The 17,958-nt window shown below is 36.5% G+C and overlaps 1 protein-coding gene across 1 annotated transcript in view; it reads left to right on the top strand.

The window, feature by feature from the left end:
- Positions 1–17,958, top strand: part of LOC132663708 (E3 SUMO-protein ligase RanBP2) — a 72,720-nt gene that overhangs the window by 44,109 nt on the left and 10,653 nt on the right. Inside the window, exons 13-21 of the mRNA XM_060610235.3 lie at positions 497–658; positions 927–1,064; positions 1,144–1,290; positions 3,005–3,184; positions 3,267–3,350; positions 7,412–7,547; positions 10,892–10,986; positions 11,960–16,583; positions 17,212–17,289. Coding sequence (XP_060466218.1) covers positions 497–658; positions 927–1,064; positions 1,144–1,290; positions 3,005–3,184; positions 3,267–3,350; positions 7,412–7,547; positions 10,892–10,986; positions 11,960–16,583; positions 17,212–17,289 — 5,644 coding nt within the window. The remainder of the gene's footprint in view (positions 1–496; positions 659–926; positions 1,065–1,143; positions 1,291–3,004; positions 3,185–3,266; positions 3,351–7,411; positions 7,548–10,891; positions 10,987–11,959; positions 16,584–17,211; positions 17,290–17,958) is intronic.

Below are 17,958 nucleotides of genomic sequence, written 5' to 3' on the forward strand. Positions count from 1 at the left end.
TGGTTGATTTGGGCTATGTAAAATGGCAGCTTTTAAAGTTTATTTATTTTGAGAGAGAGCGTGCATGAGCAGGGGAGGGACAGAGAGAGTGTGCAAGAGAGAATTGCAAGCATGCTCTGTACTGCCAGCACAGAACCTTATGCTGGGTAGAACCCACATCATGAGATCATGACCTGAGCCTGAGATCATGACCTGAGCCTGAGTCGGATGGTTAACTGATTGAGCCAGCCAGATGGCCCTAAAATGGCAACTTTAAAAGAATAGATTGGGCTGCCTCATTAGGTAGTATCACTGAAAGTGTTTAAAAGTTGGGTCTAGAATGATCACTGGTATCAAGATGGTTGGTTATTCCAACATTTAGAGAGTGAGGCATATGACTTTTGAGATTCTTTTTGCCTTGATTTGAAATTTTAACCACTTGTTTAGACCATTTATAAAGGAATTTTTAGATTCTGTTATTTGTGTTCCTTAGGTTGTGTGCTTCTTTCTATTTTAGGGCAGTGGTCTTAATTCTTTTTATGATCAACGGGAATACATAGGCAGAAGTGTTCATTATTGGAAGAAGGTTTTGCCAATGTTGAAGACAATCAAAAAGAAGAGCAGTATTCCTGAACCTACAGACCCTTTGTTTAGACATTTTCATAGTGCAGACATTCAGGTAATGGAGGATCCCTTTGTGAATGAACTGGAGATGTGGATTTCTAGTTTAGAAACAAAGAAATGGAGGTATAAACTGCTTAAATTAATTGCCTGGCTACTTGATCCTTGTCTTGTTTTCAAAATCCACTATCTGTTGCAAAACATGGCAGAAAAGAGGGCTGAGCTGTTAATTTCATTAGAAATTATCGTGTAAAATCTTTGGGGAATCACTGGGTTTGATATTCTGGAGAGAGGCAGTTGGACTAAAAATTACTAAATGTGTTTAGGCATCTGAAGTTGGTGAATACGAGGAAGAAGCAAACATAACATTTGCTATATTGGATGTAGTTAATGGAAATATAGAAGATGCTATCACTGCTTTTGAATCTATAAAAAACATTGTTTCTTACTGGAATCTTGCACTGGTAAGTAGATGGTGGTAGGTGAGTTAACAGTGTTTTGTGTTAAAAACCTAATTTTTTCATAAGAGCATTCTTTGGATAGATTTTTCACAGAAGAGCAGAAGACATCGAAAATGATGCCCTTTCTCCTGAAGAACAAGAAGAATGCAAAAATTATCTGAGAAAGACCAGGGACTACCTAATAAAGATTTTAGATGACAGTGATTCCAATCTTTCAGTGACCAGGAAGGTAAGCTTCAGGCTGTTTGTACTTTCTTACTATTGATAACTGGTTAATAAGTGTTTTATGCTTTGCTTTTATATATATATTAAAAAAATTTTTTTTACTTGTTTTATTTTTTACTTTTTAAAATTTACATCCAAAATAGCATATAGTGCAACAATGATTTCAGGAGTAGATTCCTTAGTGCCTCTTACCCATTTAGCCCATCCCCCCCCAACCCCTCCAGTAACCCTCTGTTTGTTCTCCACATTTAAGAGTCTCTTCTGTTTTGTCTCCCTCCCTGTTTTTATATTCTTTTTGTTTCCCTTCACTTATGTTCATCTGTTCTGTGTCTTAAAGTCCTTGTATGAGTGAAGTCGTATGATATTCGTCTTTCTCTAATTTTACTTAGTATAATACCTTCCAGTTCCATCCATATAGTTGCAAATGGCAAGATTTCATTCTTTCTGATTGCCGAGTAATACTCCATTGTATATATGTACACCACATCGTCTTTATCCATTCATCCGTTGATGAACATTTGGGCTCTTTCCATACTTTGGCTATTTGCTGCTATAAACATGGGGGTGCATGTGTCCCTTAGAAACAGCACACCTGTATCCCTTGGATAAATGCCTGGTAGTGCAATTGCTGGGTCATAGGGTAGTTCTATTTTTAGTTTTTTGAGGGACCTCCATACTGTTTTCCAGAGTGACTGCACCATTTTGCATTCCCATTAATTTTTTTTTTAACGTTCATTTATTTTTTGAGAGACAGCGACCGAGTGTGAGTGGGGGAGGGGCAGAGAGAGAGGGAGACACAGAATCTGAAGCAGGCCCCAGGCTCTGAGCTGTCAGAGCCCAACGTGGAGCTTGAACTCATGAACCGCGGGATCATGACCTGAGCCGAAGATGGCCACTTAACCAACTGAGCCACCCAGGCACCCCGGGTTTTATATTTTGATAATTTCAGAAATACTCAGTAATATACCTATTATTAATGCACAGAACAGTGTGTGTGTAAATGTTCAATTAGCATTGCTCTATCTTAGGTGTGGTGTTTTTTAAACTTGGGAACCTAGCTTTTTATTCTTAACAAAAATACTTGTTAGGGAATAAAAGATTTCTAAGGCAGAACATTTATTTTTGTTACCTTGGCAATGTACTCAAAGTAAATATTGCAGCCTAATGCCTTGCTGTTAATGAATTTTGCAGTTAAACATTTCACTGAAATCAGAAATAGTTGCTGACACTTTCAGATTATTTCTCCTCCTCTTTACCTTTGCTGTGAACTGTCTTTTTTTTCTTTTTTTTTTTTTTAACTATCAGCAGTTTTAGACTGTCATGATGTTATTAACTTTAGTTGTACCCAACTTTCCAAGTATTTTGTTGATTAATTCATGTTGCTGATCTTAAATTAGGATTGATATTGTCTGGTGCATTCTAGCACCTGTTTCTCTCTCCCCATTCAAAATCAATAAAAATCAGTAGCTTATTTTGTTCATGTGGGAAAATCTTCCTAAGTTAACATTTCTCTACCATTATTATGGCTAATAGCAGGGGTAGATATATCATACACTTTAGAATCAGAAGACTTTACACAGCAGTTTCACCTATGTTCCTATGTAGAGTGGTTATTATACAAGAGTGAGAAAATAGAAGCACATCCGTAAGATAAAATCTTTGTATTTGTTTCAGAGTTGTTTATTTTTGCAAACTTGATTCATCCCTTTTGTTTTTAGTTGCCTGTGCCGCTGGAGTCTGTAAAAGAGATGCTTAACTCAGTCATGCAGGAACTTGATGATTATAGTGAAGGAGGCCTGCTTTATAAAAATGGTTCTTCTCGAAATGTAGATTCTGAAGTAAAACATTCTACACCGTCTCCCACCAAATATTCTTTATCACCAAGTAAAAGTTACAAGGTAAGTACAAAAAATGAATTACTCCATTGCAGAATATATTTCTATTCTAAATGTTTTAAATATTATTTTGTTACTTTTTTAGTATTCTCCCAAAACACCACCTCGATGGGCAGAAGATCAAAATTCTTTATTGAAAATGATCTGCCAGCAAGTAGAGGCCATTAAGGTAGATCACTTAATATCTCTAAACTGTGTCTCTTCTGTTCCAAGATTTCTTCCTTCACCACTCCCTCACATCTTTGTAAAGCCATTCAAAATGACCCTTTGCCATGCTACAATAGAGTTATGCATATTGTTTTGCATACGTCTACCTTGACACTTAACCATATTTTTCCTATGTTTTTAATTATAATTTTTTAATTTAATTTTTTAAACTTTAATTCTAGTGTAGTTAACATAGCATTTATATTAGTTTCAGGTGTATAATACAGTAATTCAGTAATTCCATATATTACTCAGTGCTTATTAAGATAAATATATTCTTAATTCCTGTTACCTATTTCACCCATTCCCCCCCATTCATCTCCCCTCTGGTAACGGACTATCTGTTCTCTATAGTTGAGTCTGTGTTTTTGGTTTGTTTCTTTGTTTGTTTTTAAAATTTTATTTCTTATTTTTTAAAATTTACATGGTGCAACAATGATTTCAGGAGTAGATTCCTTAGTGCCCCTTACCCATTTAGCCCATCCCCCCCTCCCACAGCCCCTCCCGTAACCCTCAGTTTGTTCTCCATATTTATGAGTCTCTTCTGTTTTGTCCCCCTGTTTTTATATTATTTTTGTTTCCCTTCCCTTATGTTCATCTGTTTTGTCTCTTAAAGTCCTCAAATGAGTGAAGTCATATGATTTTTGTCTTTCTCTGACTAATTTCACTTAGCATAATACCCTCCAGTTCCATCCATGTAGTTGCAAATGGCAAGATTTCATTCTTTTGATTGCCGAGTAATACTCCATTGTGTGTGTGTGTGTGTGTGTGTGTGTGTGTGTGTGTACATATACATATATATATCACCTCTTCTTTATCCATTCATCCATCGATGGACATTTGGGCTCTTCCCATACTTTGGCTATTGTTGATAGTGCTGCTATAAACATGGGGGTGCATGTGTCCCTTAGAAACAGCACACCTGTATCCCATGGATAAATGCCTAGTAGTGCAATTGCTGGGTCGTAGGGTAGTTCTATTTTTAGTTTTTTGAGGAACCTCCATACTGTTTTCCAGAGTGGCTGCACCAGCTTGCATTCCCATTTCTTTGTTTTGTTTCTTAAATTCCACATATGCGTGAAATCCTCTGGTGTTTGCCCTTTTCTGGCTTAGTTTGTTTAGCATTATACTCTCCAGATCCATCCATGTTGTTGCAAATGGCAGAGTTTTCTTCTTTTTTATGGCTGAATAATATTCTGCAGTGTATATGTGTGTGTGTATACATACACATACACTACATCTTCTTTATCCTTTGATCTATCATTGGACACTTGGGTTCCTTCCATAATTTTGCTGTTGTAAATAATGCTGTAGTATATATAGGAGTGCATATATCCCTTCGAATTCATGTCTTTATATTCTTGGTAAATACCCAGTAGTGTGAATACTGGAACATATGGTAATTGTATTTTTAATTTTTTGAGGGACCTCCATTCTGTCTTCCACAGTGACTGCACAAATTTGCGTTCCTGCCAACATTGTGTGAAGGTTCCTTTTTCTCCACATCCTTGCCAACACTTAACTGTTTCTTGTGTTTTTGATTTTAGCGATTCTGACAGGTGGGGTGATATCTCGTTGTGGCTTTGATTTATATTTCCCTGATGATGATTGATGTTGAGCATCTTTTCATGTGTCTTTTGGCCTTAACCATATTTTTGAAATTACTTGTTTCTGCTTCCTCACCAGGTGTGAATTCTTCCAAGGGAAAGACTCTTTTATCCAAAACATAGCAGCATTCCTGATGTAGAGGTGGTTCCCAAGTGATTGAATTGAACTAGTAAAACTAATTATACTTTGGTCTAGTTCATTTCTCAGACTGATTGTGTGTGTCATATTTTATAGCTAGGTATTGGTCTAAGTTTCAGAAAGTCTGTCTTTTTAATCCTGTCGAATGAATTGGACTTAATTATGTAAGGAAATGCTTATTTATTCATGATTTTATTTTAGCTGTATGAGAGTAACCTTAACTGTAAGGCTCAGAGGAGCTTTATTTACTTCTTTGGAATTGGAACTATAAGTAGGTTGTTTCATGCTCATTGGGCAAGAATTAAATTGCTCATACTTTTAAAGTTACAGCAAAGAGATCCTGATACGTGTTCAGTTATTACAGTGCTATGTGAGACTGTGCTGTGTTCAGTTATTACAGTGCTGTGTGAGACTTAGCAAAAATTCTGTTTGGAAGGGAACAAAATTTCGAATTTGCACAAAGATTTTGTATGCTAATTTTATATAATCATGGCCTATTTTGATATTCTGTACAGTCTTTTCTTACCTTAAATGGGTTTCAGGCACCCAGCATTGTATTCTGTGGCAGTGTAGTGGAGAGCATTACTCTATGTTTTGAAAAGCTGGGTTCTAGTAGTAACTCTGCCACTAATTAATGCTCTTGACCCAAGCAGTTCTTTTCTGTTTGCTTGGCTTCTCATTTGTAAAGTGAGAATTGTTGAAACCAGTTATTAGCACATTTTCTAGTTGTTTGAATTTTAAAAATTATGATTATAGTATAATTGTATGTTCAAAACTACAGTCCAGATACCAGTAGAGACTACTAAATTTTTCCAGGTAATTCTATCAGTTTCTTATTTTTGGATGTGCAGCATCTGGGCTAATAAACACGGTAGATAGTTGGATAGGGAAAATTTTATTTAACTTGAAAGTTTGAGATATTTTTGATCTCAGTATATATAGCTTTGGGAAATATCTATTGGAAAACACTTTTAGAAGAAGAAAGCAGACATGCTGGATCTGTGACCTCACTTATAACTGGTCAGATACCTGGGCCTATATACAAATATTTGATACTGTTTTTAAAAAAGTGGTCTGTTGGGGTGCCTGGGTGGCTCAGTCAGTTGAGTGTCCAACTTGGACATAGGTCATGATCTCATAGTTCATGAGTTCAAGCCCCGCATCGGGCTCTGTGTTGACGGTGTGGAGCCCGGAGCCTGCTTCGGATTCTTTGTCTCCCTCTCTCTCTGCCCCTCCTTGGCTTGTGTGCGGTCTCTCTCACTCAAAAATAAATAAACGTTAAAAAAAAAAAAAAAAAAAAAAAAGTGACCTATTGACTGATACCACTGTAGTTTCTTTGGAAAAGGAAATAGTTTCTTGATAAGTACCTGTTTTGAAAGGGACATTTTGTAGCTTGGGGTTGTGGAGGGTGTCATTTAGTTGTCTATAAACAGCGGTTTGATAACCAGCTATATAGCTATTATTAGAAAGCAGTGTGTCTGGTGTTTTGTCTAGGCAGCAGGGTGGTATTATGAAAACATTTTTGGAATAAAATCTGGTTTGAATTCTGCTGTTTTCTGTGTCTTTTTTCTCCCCCTCATTTTAAGAAGTGAGTTAATATTGCTTATTTGTATAAGGATTGAGAACTTAAGTACAGTGCCTGGTCTATATTATTATATGTATATAATATATTCTGAGAAGATATCAGTTGTTTTCCCTTTCCTAGTGGATCATTAGAGCATCAGCCTTGAAGGAGTTGTATTGTTTTGTTACATCAGATGTGCGTAAGCGGAAAGCTAGTGGTGGGAGGTAATTTGGAACATTGAGTAGCCCAGATGGACTGGAGAGGAAAGCATTGTGGAAAGGAGGCGGTGGAAGGATGGTTGGGACAGTACTTCTGAGGACCAAGAATATCAGAGAAGTGTAATTTATAGGTACTTGTATTTTTGAACAAGGAAGTGTCTTGGCTAGAACTCAACTTTAGAAAGATTAATTTAGGTAAGTGTGGAAAGGAAATGGAGATGAGGCCATCTAGGAGGTTATCAGTTGTTTAGGTGATAGCTAACTCTAACCTCGAATGCATTAGGTAATGGTACTAAGGAATGAAAGAATGGGAACAAATAAGTTTTAACAAATTAAGGATCATTTTCTGAAATCAGTACCTGGTACTCAGATCTTACTGGAATATAAAAACTCTAAAAAAGCATCATTGAGTATTTACATTTAAAATATGTGTTTGCTCTAGCACTGTTTCTGGCATGATAAAATTGCTTACGGTTGTTTTCTTTCTTCCAACAGAAAGAAATGCAGGAGTTGAAACTAAATAGCAGTAACTCAGGGTCCCCTCATCGTTGGCCTACAGAGAATTATGGACCAGATTCAGTGCCTGATGGATATCAGGGATCACAGACTTTTCATGGGGCTCCACTAACAGGTTAGTTGGCAACTGGATAATTCGTTTTTAGTAAAATCACTGTACTTCCCCCTCCTTTACGTAGATAACTTGTGAACTCACCTTGTCTATATACATTTGTTTATATACATGTTTATATATGTCTGCTTATATGTTTCTTAAGCTGTGTATGGTATTACTGAGATTTTTCATAACTCCAAGTAGAAACAAAACAAGCTTTCTATGATCCTGTGTATATAAAGACTGAGAGAACCCCTCCATACATACCTCAGAGAAGCTGAGACTGAGATAGAACAATTTCTTATAATTGGGAAATGTTACCTGATGCTGTTGTGCATTAAGAGATGGCTAATTGAAACCTCTTCAGGAATTACTTTGATGATATACTTAGATGTATGACATTCATAGGAAATCTTGTTTATTTTGAAATACAGTGGTTGGTTATACAAAGGAAGGAGGTGGAACTGGACCATATTGCAATTTGAAGTTGTGGTCTCTAGAACTGACCTCTTGAGCCGTTTTGTGTGTTTCAAATGTGGAGATAAAACTTTGCCTCACATGATTATGTGAGCGTTTGTATATGTGTGGAAATTAGGCATTTACTTTAGAGTATTTAGTAAACAACGAACCAAGGGTGTTCCTGTGGGTTGTCTGTGTGCAAAAGTGCTTTGGGCATGTAATTTTATTTAATCATAGTAACCAGAATGGTAGCTACCATTATGAATCCTATTTTTATAGTTGAGGAAGTGTGTTTAGAAAGGTTAGGCAATTTATCCATTATTGTACAGCTAGTTATTGGTAGAGCCAGAGTTTAAACTTCAGTGGTCTCACTTTAAAGCCACTCGCCAGTATGATTATGTTGCCCACAGACCACCAGAAATGATAAAAATGTTGTTTTTTTTTTAAATGAGATAGATTCTGAAATGGTAATAGTACCCCCCCCCCCCATTGTTTTTTAACCAGGGATGATTTAGAATAGTGTGTTCCAGTTTAGATGAGCACATTTATGTGATGGTCCATAGGGCCATATTGAAGGCAGCCTCACTGTCCTCGTGTGACAGCGTCTTCTAAATGCAGGAAAAATAATAGGAAGGAAATCTTTGTAAAGTCACACTTACTAAATGTCACAAGTCATAGGTAAATACATGAGATGTCAAGAGTTCAAACACTGCTCACTTAAAAACCTTGTGCACTGTATAGAGCCTTGCATAGAGAAGATAAGTAAACTGGCTAGCCTTTTCTAGGGCTTTTTGAGTGCTGTGTGGAATTGATCATTTAGCAGCTTTTGAGTCACAATTTCCATTTCTTGTATGTACAGACATAAAAGGTCTTCTGGTTGTTAAACATAACATTCACATTGTCTCATTTTATTCTTGCAATTACCCTATGAAATGTGTAGAAGCAGCACATCCTCATTTTACAATTGAGAAAAATGGAGACCCCAGACACCTCATTGACAAGGTCACAAAGCAGTTTTGTGGCCCTATAAGGTGGAGAGCTCAAGTCCCCCATTTGCCGTTCCTGTGTTTATAGATTTTTTCTTAATAACAGTAAAAATATACCAAGATAGTTCTTGTCTTTTTAAATAAGATAATTAAAAAACAGTGATTAATAAGCTTATAGGAAATGAAGTACTGAACTGTGTAAATAAACTAAAAACTAACTGTACCACAAAGAGTGCTATTAACATTTTGGAGCATTTCCTTCTGGTTCTTTCTCTTTGTTTACATAAAGAATTTTTAGTGATATTTTTATCATTATTGTCTTATATGTGGATGAGTAATCTGTTTTTTAAATATTAGAGTTCTTAGCATTTTTCTTAAATATTTTTTGAAAATACTGTTAATGAATACAAGGTATCCCATCATGTGGAAGTACTACAAATTTTATTTCTTTATTATTTCCAGTTTGCTGTTAGAAATAATGCTGTGAACACATTCTTAGGATTGTTAGGGTATTTAAAAAATACTTTTGTGTTGGGAAATTGCCTTCTGGAAAAGCTATGCCAGTTTATACTGTTATCACCAATATCTGATAGTGCCTACCTCATTGCATTCTTGCTTAGTGTTAATTATTACCAGTTTCTAAAAACCACCAATTTTTAAAACAAAAATGGTATCAGTTTTCATTTTTTTAATACTGGGCATGTTCAACACTTTATAATCTTTTGTATTTCCTGAATTAATCTGTTTGGTGCTTTTTTTTTACTAGATTATTTTTAGTAGGTTTATAAGAACTTTAATTATTTGTTCACTATTAAGAGTCACTAGTTACTGATAAAGTCACTAGTTAAATTTCAGACTTTATGATTCTTGGGTCATATCCATCAACTTGTTCTGTGTTCTGTTTCTTTTTTCTCCCCCAGAGTGTTTCCAAAATAACCATCTTTACCAGGCAGTCCATTAGTTTTCCAAATTCAAACGAGCTTCTTTAGCAATTTTTACTGTTCTAATCCCTATAAAGAGAAGATAAATAGACTGGCTAGTCTTTTTCAGGTCTTTTTCAGGGCTTTCTAGAATCAGTTGTTTAGCACCCCTTGGATCACGGTTTCCATTTCTTCCATGTCAAGGCATAAATGGTCTTTAGGTTTTGTTCTCTGATAAAACTTTCATAAAACAGATCAAACAAATGATTGTGGTGGCGTTTCCATGAACACGAATGTCTTCTAGGTGTTGGTTTCCTGATGAAACTCATACAAAACAGGTGGAGCAAATAGTTTGGACATGAGCATGAGTGTCAGTCATGATGTGCCTTTTTTTTTTTTTTTTTTTTTTTTTTTTTTTTTTAAGCAAAGGAACACATTTTGTGTTACTTATGAGATTCTTTCCATGAATTTATCAGGTGATTTTTGACTGGAACATTTTCAGCTTCAGTTTATAAAATGCAGCCTTGTCATTCTGCATATTTTTAAGTCTCACTTTAAAAATGTGGCCCTGGGGCCATCAGATGTATATTTTAGTTCCTTAAATCCTTCCTGTGACTAGTGTGTTCCCAATATTTCTGATGTTGAACGTAGACTGTGCTTTCATATCATACCAATCTTCCTTAGAAAACGGATCAAACAGTTTCTTCTTGGCTCCTTTTTTGGTGCTTGTTGTGAGGGGCTTGTTCTTGTTGACCACTGTGGTTCTGCTCTCTTATTCCTCATGTGTCATATTTAGGGGTTTTTCCTAGTTTGTCATTTGGTATTCTTTATGGTATATTTTGATGTATAGAAATTTTTAAAAATCTATAGTTAAATCTTTCTTTGATTTCTATTGCTTTTGTAATTTATAGTTCTTGCCTAGGTAGTCTTAACTATAGTATAGACTTTTTTAACTGTTTTCTTTCTTTTCTTTTCTTTTTTTTTTTTTTTTTTTTTTTAGTTGCAACTACTGGCCCTTCAGTATATTATAGTCAGTCACCAGCATATAATTCCCAGTATCTTCTCAGACCAGCAGCTAATGTTACTCCCACAAAGGTAACAAAGGAATAATTTATACATTTATAAATATCTCCTTTTTAATTGTTCAGGCTTCCTTCAAAGAAATTCAAGAAGTAGTTCAGCATTAAAACTTATATGTCCCATAAGATACAGATATTTTAAATTTCTCTCCAGATACAGAGTTTATGCTTCCTACTCATCTTATTTTTATGTTACAATGAGTGTGAACATTTACAATATTTTCTAAATGGGGTGGTGGTGGTGGTGGTGGTGGTGGTGGTGGTGGTGGTAGTGGTAGTGGTGATGGTGGTGGTGGTGGTGATGATGGGTCCTTCATCATTTTGTTTTGGCGGAAATAGGACTAGAATGGCCTTGCTGAACCACTATGTGGTAAGTACTTCAGGCCTAAAGTGGCTATGTAGGTGTCAATTAACACCCAGTATTACAACCATAGTTGAATTATAAAGCTTTGAAGACAGATGGCTTGGGTGCATTTAGACCTTGGCTTTCTGCTCGCTTGTGACCTTGGGCAAGTTTTTAAATCTCTCTATGCATTAGTTGCCTCATATGTAAAATGAGGATAATAATCCCTTAATTCATAGGGTTTTTGAGGATATTAAAATGAGATACTATATTAAGTGCTTAGAACAGTGCCCAGTTGGCACATTAGTAAATACTTGATAAATGTTAGTCTCCATCATCATCATCATTATTGTTAACATCATTTTACACATTATTTAGGAATGAAGAAATTTATTCTGTGCATTTATTGTAGAATTGGATTTTTAAGATTCTGTCATTAGTTAAGACAGTTTTTATTAAAGAAAGGAGTATAACTGTAAGTATCTTTGTAAGTAATGTTGTCTTCTCTTGATGATGTGCTACATACCCTAATGATATTTTTACCTTATAATGCTCATATCTGTGGTTTGTGAGAATTGGTTTGCATCTAGTTATCTGTAATTTTGTAGACAACCTACAAAAAATTTTAACTTTTTTTTTCTTTTAGGGTCCAGTTTATGGCATGAATAGGCTTCCACCTCAACAACACATATATGCCTATTCCCAACAGATGCACACACCACCAGTCCAAAGCTCATCTGCTTGTATGTTCTCTCAAGAGATGTATGGTCCTCCGTTGCGTTTTGAGTCTCCTGCAACAGGAATTCTATCACCCAGGGGTGATGATTACTTTAATTACAATGTTCAACAAACAAGCACAAATCCACCTTTGCCAGAACCAGGTTATTTCACAAAACCCCCAGTTGCAGCTCATGCTTCAAGATCTGCAGAATCTAAGGTTATAGAATTTGGAAAAACTAATTTTGTTCAGCCTGTGCCAGGTGAAGGAATAAGACCATCTTTGACAGCACCCGCACATACAACACAGCCAACTCCTTTTAAATTTAACTCAAATTTCAAGTCAAATGATGGTGACTTTACCTTTTCTTCACCCCAGGTTGTGACACAGCCCCCTTCTACAGCTTACAATAATAATGAAAGTCTTTTAGGTCTCCTAACTTCAGATAAACCTTTGCAAGGAGACAGCTACAGTGGACCAAAAGCTAGTCAAACCATTGGACCTCGAAATACATTCAATTTTGGAAGTAAAAATGTGCCTGGAATTTCATTTACTGAAAACATGGGTCCAAATCAGCAAAAGAATTCTGGTTTTCGTCGAAGTGATGACATGTTTACTTTCCACGGTCCAGGGAAATCAGTATTTGGAACACCTGTGCCAGAGCTGGCCAACAAGAGTCATGAAACAGATGGAGGAAGTGCCCATGGTGATGATGATGATGACGGCCCTCACTTTGAGCCTGTGGTACCTCTTCCTGATAAGATTGAAGTAAAAACTGGTGAGGAAGATGAAGAAGAATTCTTTTGCAACCGTGCAAAATTATTTCGTTTTGATGCAGAATCCAAAGAATGGAAGGAACGTGGAATTGGCAATGTAAAAATCCTAAGACATAAAACATCTGGTAAAATTCGCCTTCTAATGAGACGAGAGCAAGTACTGAAAATCTGTGCAAATCATTACATCAGTCCAGATATGAAACTGACGCCAAATGCTGGCTCTGACAGATCTTTTGTGTGGCATGCTCTTGATTATGCAGATGAATTGCCCAAGCCAGAACAACTTGCTATTAGATTCAAAACTCCTGAGGAAGCAGCACTTTTTAAGTGCAAATTTGAAGAGGCCCAGAGCATTTTAAAAGCCTTAGGAGCAAATGTAGCCTCAACCACAAATCAGACTCTGAGAATTACAAAAGAACCCACAAGTCATGATAACAAAGATATTTGCAAATCTGATGCTGGAAACATGAATTTTGAATTTCAAATGTCAAAGAAAGAAGGGTCTTGGTGGCATTGTAATATCTGCTCATTAAAGAATGCTGCGACTGCTAAGAAATGTGTGTCATGCCAGAATCTAAACCCAAACAGGAAAGATTTCCTTGGTCCGCCATTAGTTGAAACTGTTTCTGCTCTTACAACTGGCCCAGAAAATACTCCAGATAGATTTACACCGATGACTCCAAAGAAAGAAGGTCACTGGGATTGTAGCATTTGCTTAGTAAGAAATGAACCTACTATATCTAGGTGCATTGCATGTCAGAATACAAAGTCTGCTAACAAAAGTGGATCTTCATTTGTTCAGCAAGCTTCCTTTAAATTTGGCCAAGGAGATCTTTCAAAGTCTGTTAACAGTGATTTCAGGTCTGCTTTTTCTACGAAGGAAGGACAGTGGGATTGCAGTGTGTGCTTTGTACAAAATGAAGGAAGTTCTACAAAGTGTACTGCTTGTCAGAATCCAAGAAAACAGAGTTTACCTACGTCTTCTGTTCCAGCATCTGCTTCTTTTAAGTTTGGAACTTCAGAGACAAGTAAAACCCCGAAGAGTGGATTTGAGGACATGTTTGCTAAGAAGGAAGGACAGTGGGATTGCAGTTTCTGCTTAGTACGAAATGAAGCAAATGCTACAGTATGTGTTGCTTGTCAGAATCCGGGTAAACTGAGTCAACCCACCTCTGCTGTTCCAGCACCTGCCTCTTTTAAGTTTAGTACTTCAGAGACCAGCAAAGCTCCGAAGAGTGGATTTGAAGGAATGTTCACCAAGAAGGAAGGACAGTGGGATTGTAGTGTTTGCTCTGTGCAAAATGAGAGTTCTTCCTTGAAATGTGTGGCTTGTAATTCCTCTAAACCAACTCATAAACATATTGCAGAAGCTCCTTCAGCCTTCACATTGGGCTCAAAGACTAAGTTAAATGATTCTTCTGGAAGTCAGGTTGGAACAGGATTTAAAAGTAATTTTTCAGAAAAAGCTTTTAAATTTGGTACTACAGAACAAGGATTTAAATTTGGGCATGTAGATCAAGAAAGTACACCTTCATTTACATTTCAGGGTTCTTCTAATACAGATCCTAAGTCAACAAAAGAAGGATTTAGTTTTTCTGTCCCTGTGTCTGCTGATGGGTTTAAATTTGGCATTCAGGAGCCTGGAAATCAAGAGAAGAAGAATGAAAAGCCCCTTGAAAATGACACTGGTGTTCAGGCTCAGGATATCAGTAATCAGAAGAATGGTAATAGTGTGATTTTTGGTCAAACTGGTAGCACATTTACCTTTGCAGATCTTGCAAAATCAACTTCAGGAGAAGGATTTCAGTTTGGCAAAAAAGATCCTAATTTCAAGGGATTTTCAGGTGCGGGAGAAAAATTATTCTCATCACAAAGCAGTAAAATGGCTGATAAAGCTGACACTTCTGCTGACCTTGAGAAAGATGATGATGCCTATAGAACTGAGGACAGTGATGACATCCATTTTGAACCAGTGGTTCAGATGCCTGAAAAAGTGGAACTTGTAACAGGAGAAGAAGATGAAAAAGTTCTTTATTCACAGCGGGTAAAATTATTTAGATTTGATGCTGAGATAAGTCAGTGGAAAGAAAGGGGTCTGGGGAACCTAAAAATTCTCAAGAATGAAGTCAATGGCAAGCTGCGAATGCTAATGCGAAGAGAGCAGGTACTGAAAGTATGTGCCAACCATTGGATAACAACTACAATGAACCTGAAGCCTCTCTCTGGGTCTGATAGAGCATGGATGTGGTTAGCGAGCGATTTTTCTGATGGTGATGCCAAACTAGAGCAGCTGGCAGCAAAATTTAAAACACCAGAGCTGGCTGAAGAATTCAAGCAGAAATTTGAGGAATGCCAGCGACTTCTATTAGATATACCACTTCAAACTCCTCATAAACTTGTAGACACTGGCAGAGCTGCCAAGTTAATCCAGAGAGCGGAAGAAATGAAGAGTGGATTAAAAGATTTCAAAACTTTTTTGACAAATGATCAAACAAAAGTCACTGATGGAGAGAATGAGAGCTCTGAGGGTGGTGCTGCCACTGCCTCTGATACAACTAACAAGCCAAACCCCGAAAACACGGGGCCCACACTGGAGTGGGACAACTATGATTTAAGGGAAGATGCTTTGGATGATAGTGTGAGTAGTAGTTCAGTACATGCTTCTCCATTGGCAAGTAGCCCTGTGAGGAAAAATCTCTTCCGCTTTGGTGAGTCAACAACAGGATTTAACTTCAGTTTTAAATCTGCTTTGAGTCCATCTAAATCTCCTGCCAAGATGAATCAGAGTGGAACCTCAGTTGGCACTGATGAAGAATCTGATGTTACTCAAGAAGAAGAGAGAGATGGACAGTACTTTGAACCTGTCGTACCTTTACCTGATCTAGTGGAAGTGTCCAGTGGTGAGGAAAATGAACAAGTTGTTTTTAGTCACAGAGCAAAACTCTATAGGTATGATAAAGATGTTGGTCAGTGGAAAGAAAGAGGCATTGGTGATATAAAGATTTTACAGAATTATGATAATAAGCAAGTTCGCATAGTGATGAGAAGGGACCAGGTATTAAAACTTTGTGCCAATCACAGAATAACTCCAGACATGACTTTGCAAAATATGAAAGGGACAGAACGAGTGTGGGTGTGGACTGCCTGTGATTTTGCAGATGGAGAAAGAAAAGTAGAACATTTAGCTGTCCGTTTTAAACTACAGGATGTTGCAGATTCATTTAAGAAAATATTTGATGAAGCAAAAATAGCCCAAGAAAAAGATTCTTTGATAACCCCTCATGTTTCTCGTTCAGCCACTCCCAGAGAGTCACCATGTGGCAAAATTGCTGTAGCTGTATTAGAAGAGACCACAAGAGAGAGGACAGATTTAATTCAGGGTGATGACACAGCAGATGCAACTTCAGAAGTTGGAGAAGCATCTAGCACATCTGAAACAACAACAAAAGCAGTAGTTTCTCCTCCAAAGTTTGTATTTGGTTCGGAGTCTGTTAAAAGTATTTTTAGTAGCGAAAAATCAAAACCATTTGCATTTGGCAACAGTTCAGCCACTGGGTCTTTGTTTGGATTTAGTTTTAACGCACCTTTGAAAAATAACAGTAGTGATGCCAGTTCAGTAGTCCAGAGTGAATCTGAAAGAAAAGTGGAACCTAATTGCGAAGAGACGAAGAATTCAGATAGCAAACAGTCTTCAGATGGCAAAGTCAAAAATCTCTTTGCTGCTTTTCCAAAAGAAGAGTCCTCAACTAATTACACATTTAAAACACCAGAAAAGGGTAAGCGCTTTGTCTTTGGTATAAACAGAATTTTTTTCCATTAATTTGTAAATATTTTGCTTGATGCATATACTTTTTGGTAGGATACTAACGTCTTAGTAAAAGTTGGGTTATAATAGCTTTGTGAATAGTGAAAAAATATTGGTGCAGATTTTTTTTCTCCCTAAATCTGTTTCCCTGTGTTTAAACAGCAATAGAAAGTGTGTGTGTGTGTGTGTGTGTGTGTGTGTGTGTGTGTGTGTGTGTGTGTAAGTTATTTAGGAGATCTGAGTAACTGGAAGATACTTATATCATGCTTAGTGCAGAGAACAAGAACCTAATACAGTACCAAAGTTTAGTGACTCATGTACTTGAATCATGAGTATTACCTCGAGTCTGATTTTTTTAAGTGTCCATTCTTCAACATATTATTCTCTTGTCACTCAAAAACCATGGTACTGAGATGTTTATAAGTTATGTAAGGAAGCCTTGCTGCTAGTATTAAAAGAGTAAAGAAATTACCAGGATAAATAAATATGTAACACAGCCAAATTGGTATAAATTGAGGTATTCTGGCTTTTTATATTTTAAAATCACATTGACTTTGATTCTCAAAATGTTCAAAAATGAAATACTCTTTATTTTCTAGGATTTAATTTTAGCCTTTTTAAATCTAATCCAATGGCTTTTTGGACCAGCATCCCTTCCTCACAGCCTGAGAACAAAGGTATAGAGCTAGCATTCTCGGTATGAGATGACATCAGTTGTTTTTTTTGTTTTTTGTTTTTTTAAGCAGCTGGTAGTCCTTAGCATAGTAACTGGCTGTATGAAATTAAGTATTTAACACACAGTGTGCATGTTAAAGAATGTGTGTTTAAACAAATACTTTTTGACTAGGGGTGTGTAACACCCTTTAATGCTGTTTTTTGTTTTTTGTTTTTTAATGTACTTGGATGTCATGTTTTCTCACTATTGCAAAGCATTATTTTGAGGTAGATCCATACGGTCTTTACCTTTCACTGCTTTGTACTTCATTATTCTGTCATTTTCAGCTGTGCTTAATGAAGACCTGTGTTTTCTCTAACATTTATCTTTAGCCAGTAAGTAATGTTTCCAGTATCCAAACATGTGATGGCAGCATGTATACACATGGAACAGAGTTTCCTTTTAAGGCTATCCTTTTACACAGGGTTTAGAAAAATATCATATTTGAAAGTAGACTTCATTTTTAATAGCCACCATTAAATGCTAGTATGTTATAAAAGTGTTGGTATTAGAGTGGAATAATAGGAAGTGGGGGATCTGTTGAAGACCTTCAAGAGCAAGGTTAGGGAATTGAAAACCCATTATAAGTATCTAATAACATATCTTGAGTAACCCAAATATGTTCAATGGT

The sequence above is a fragment of the Panthera onca genome, chromosome A3 (genome assembly GCF_046562875.1).
Source record: "Panthera onca isolate mPanOnc1 chromosome A3, mPanOnc1 haplotype 2, whole genome shotgun sequence".
Lineage (NCBI taxonomy): Eukaryota > Metazoa > Chordata > Mammalia > Carnivora > Felidae > Panthera > Panthera onca.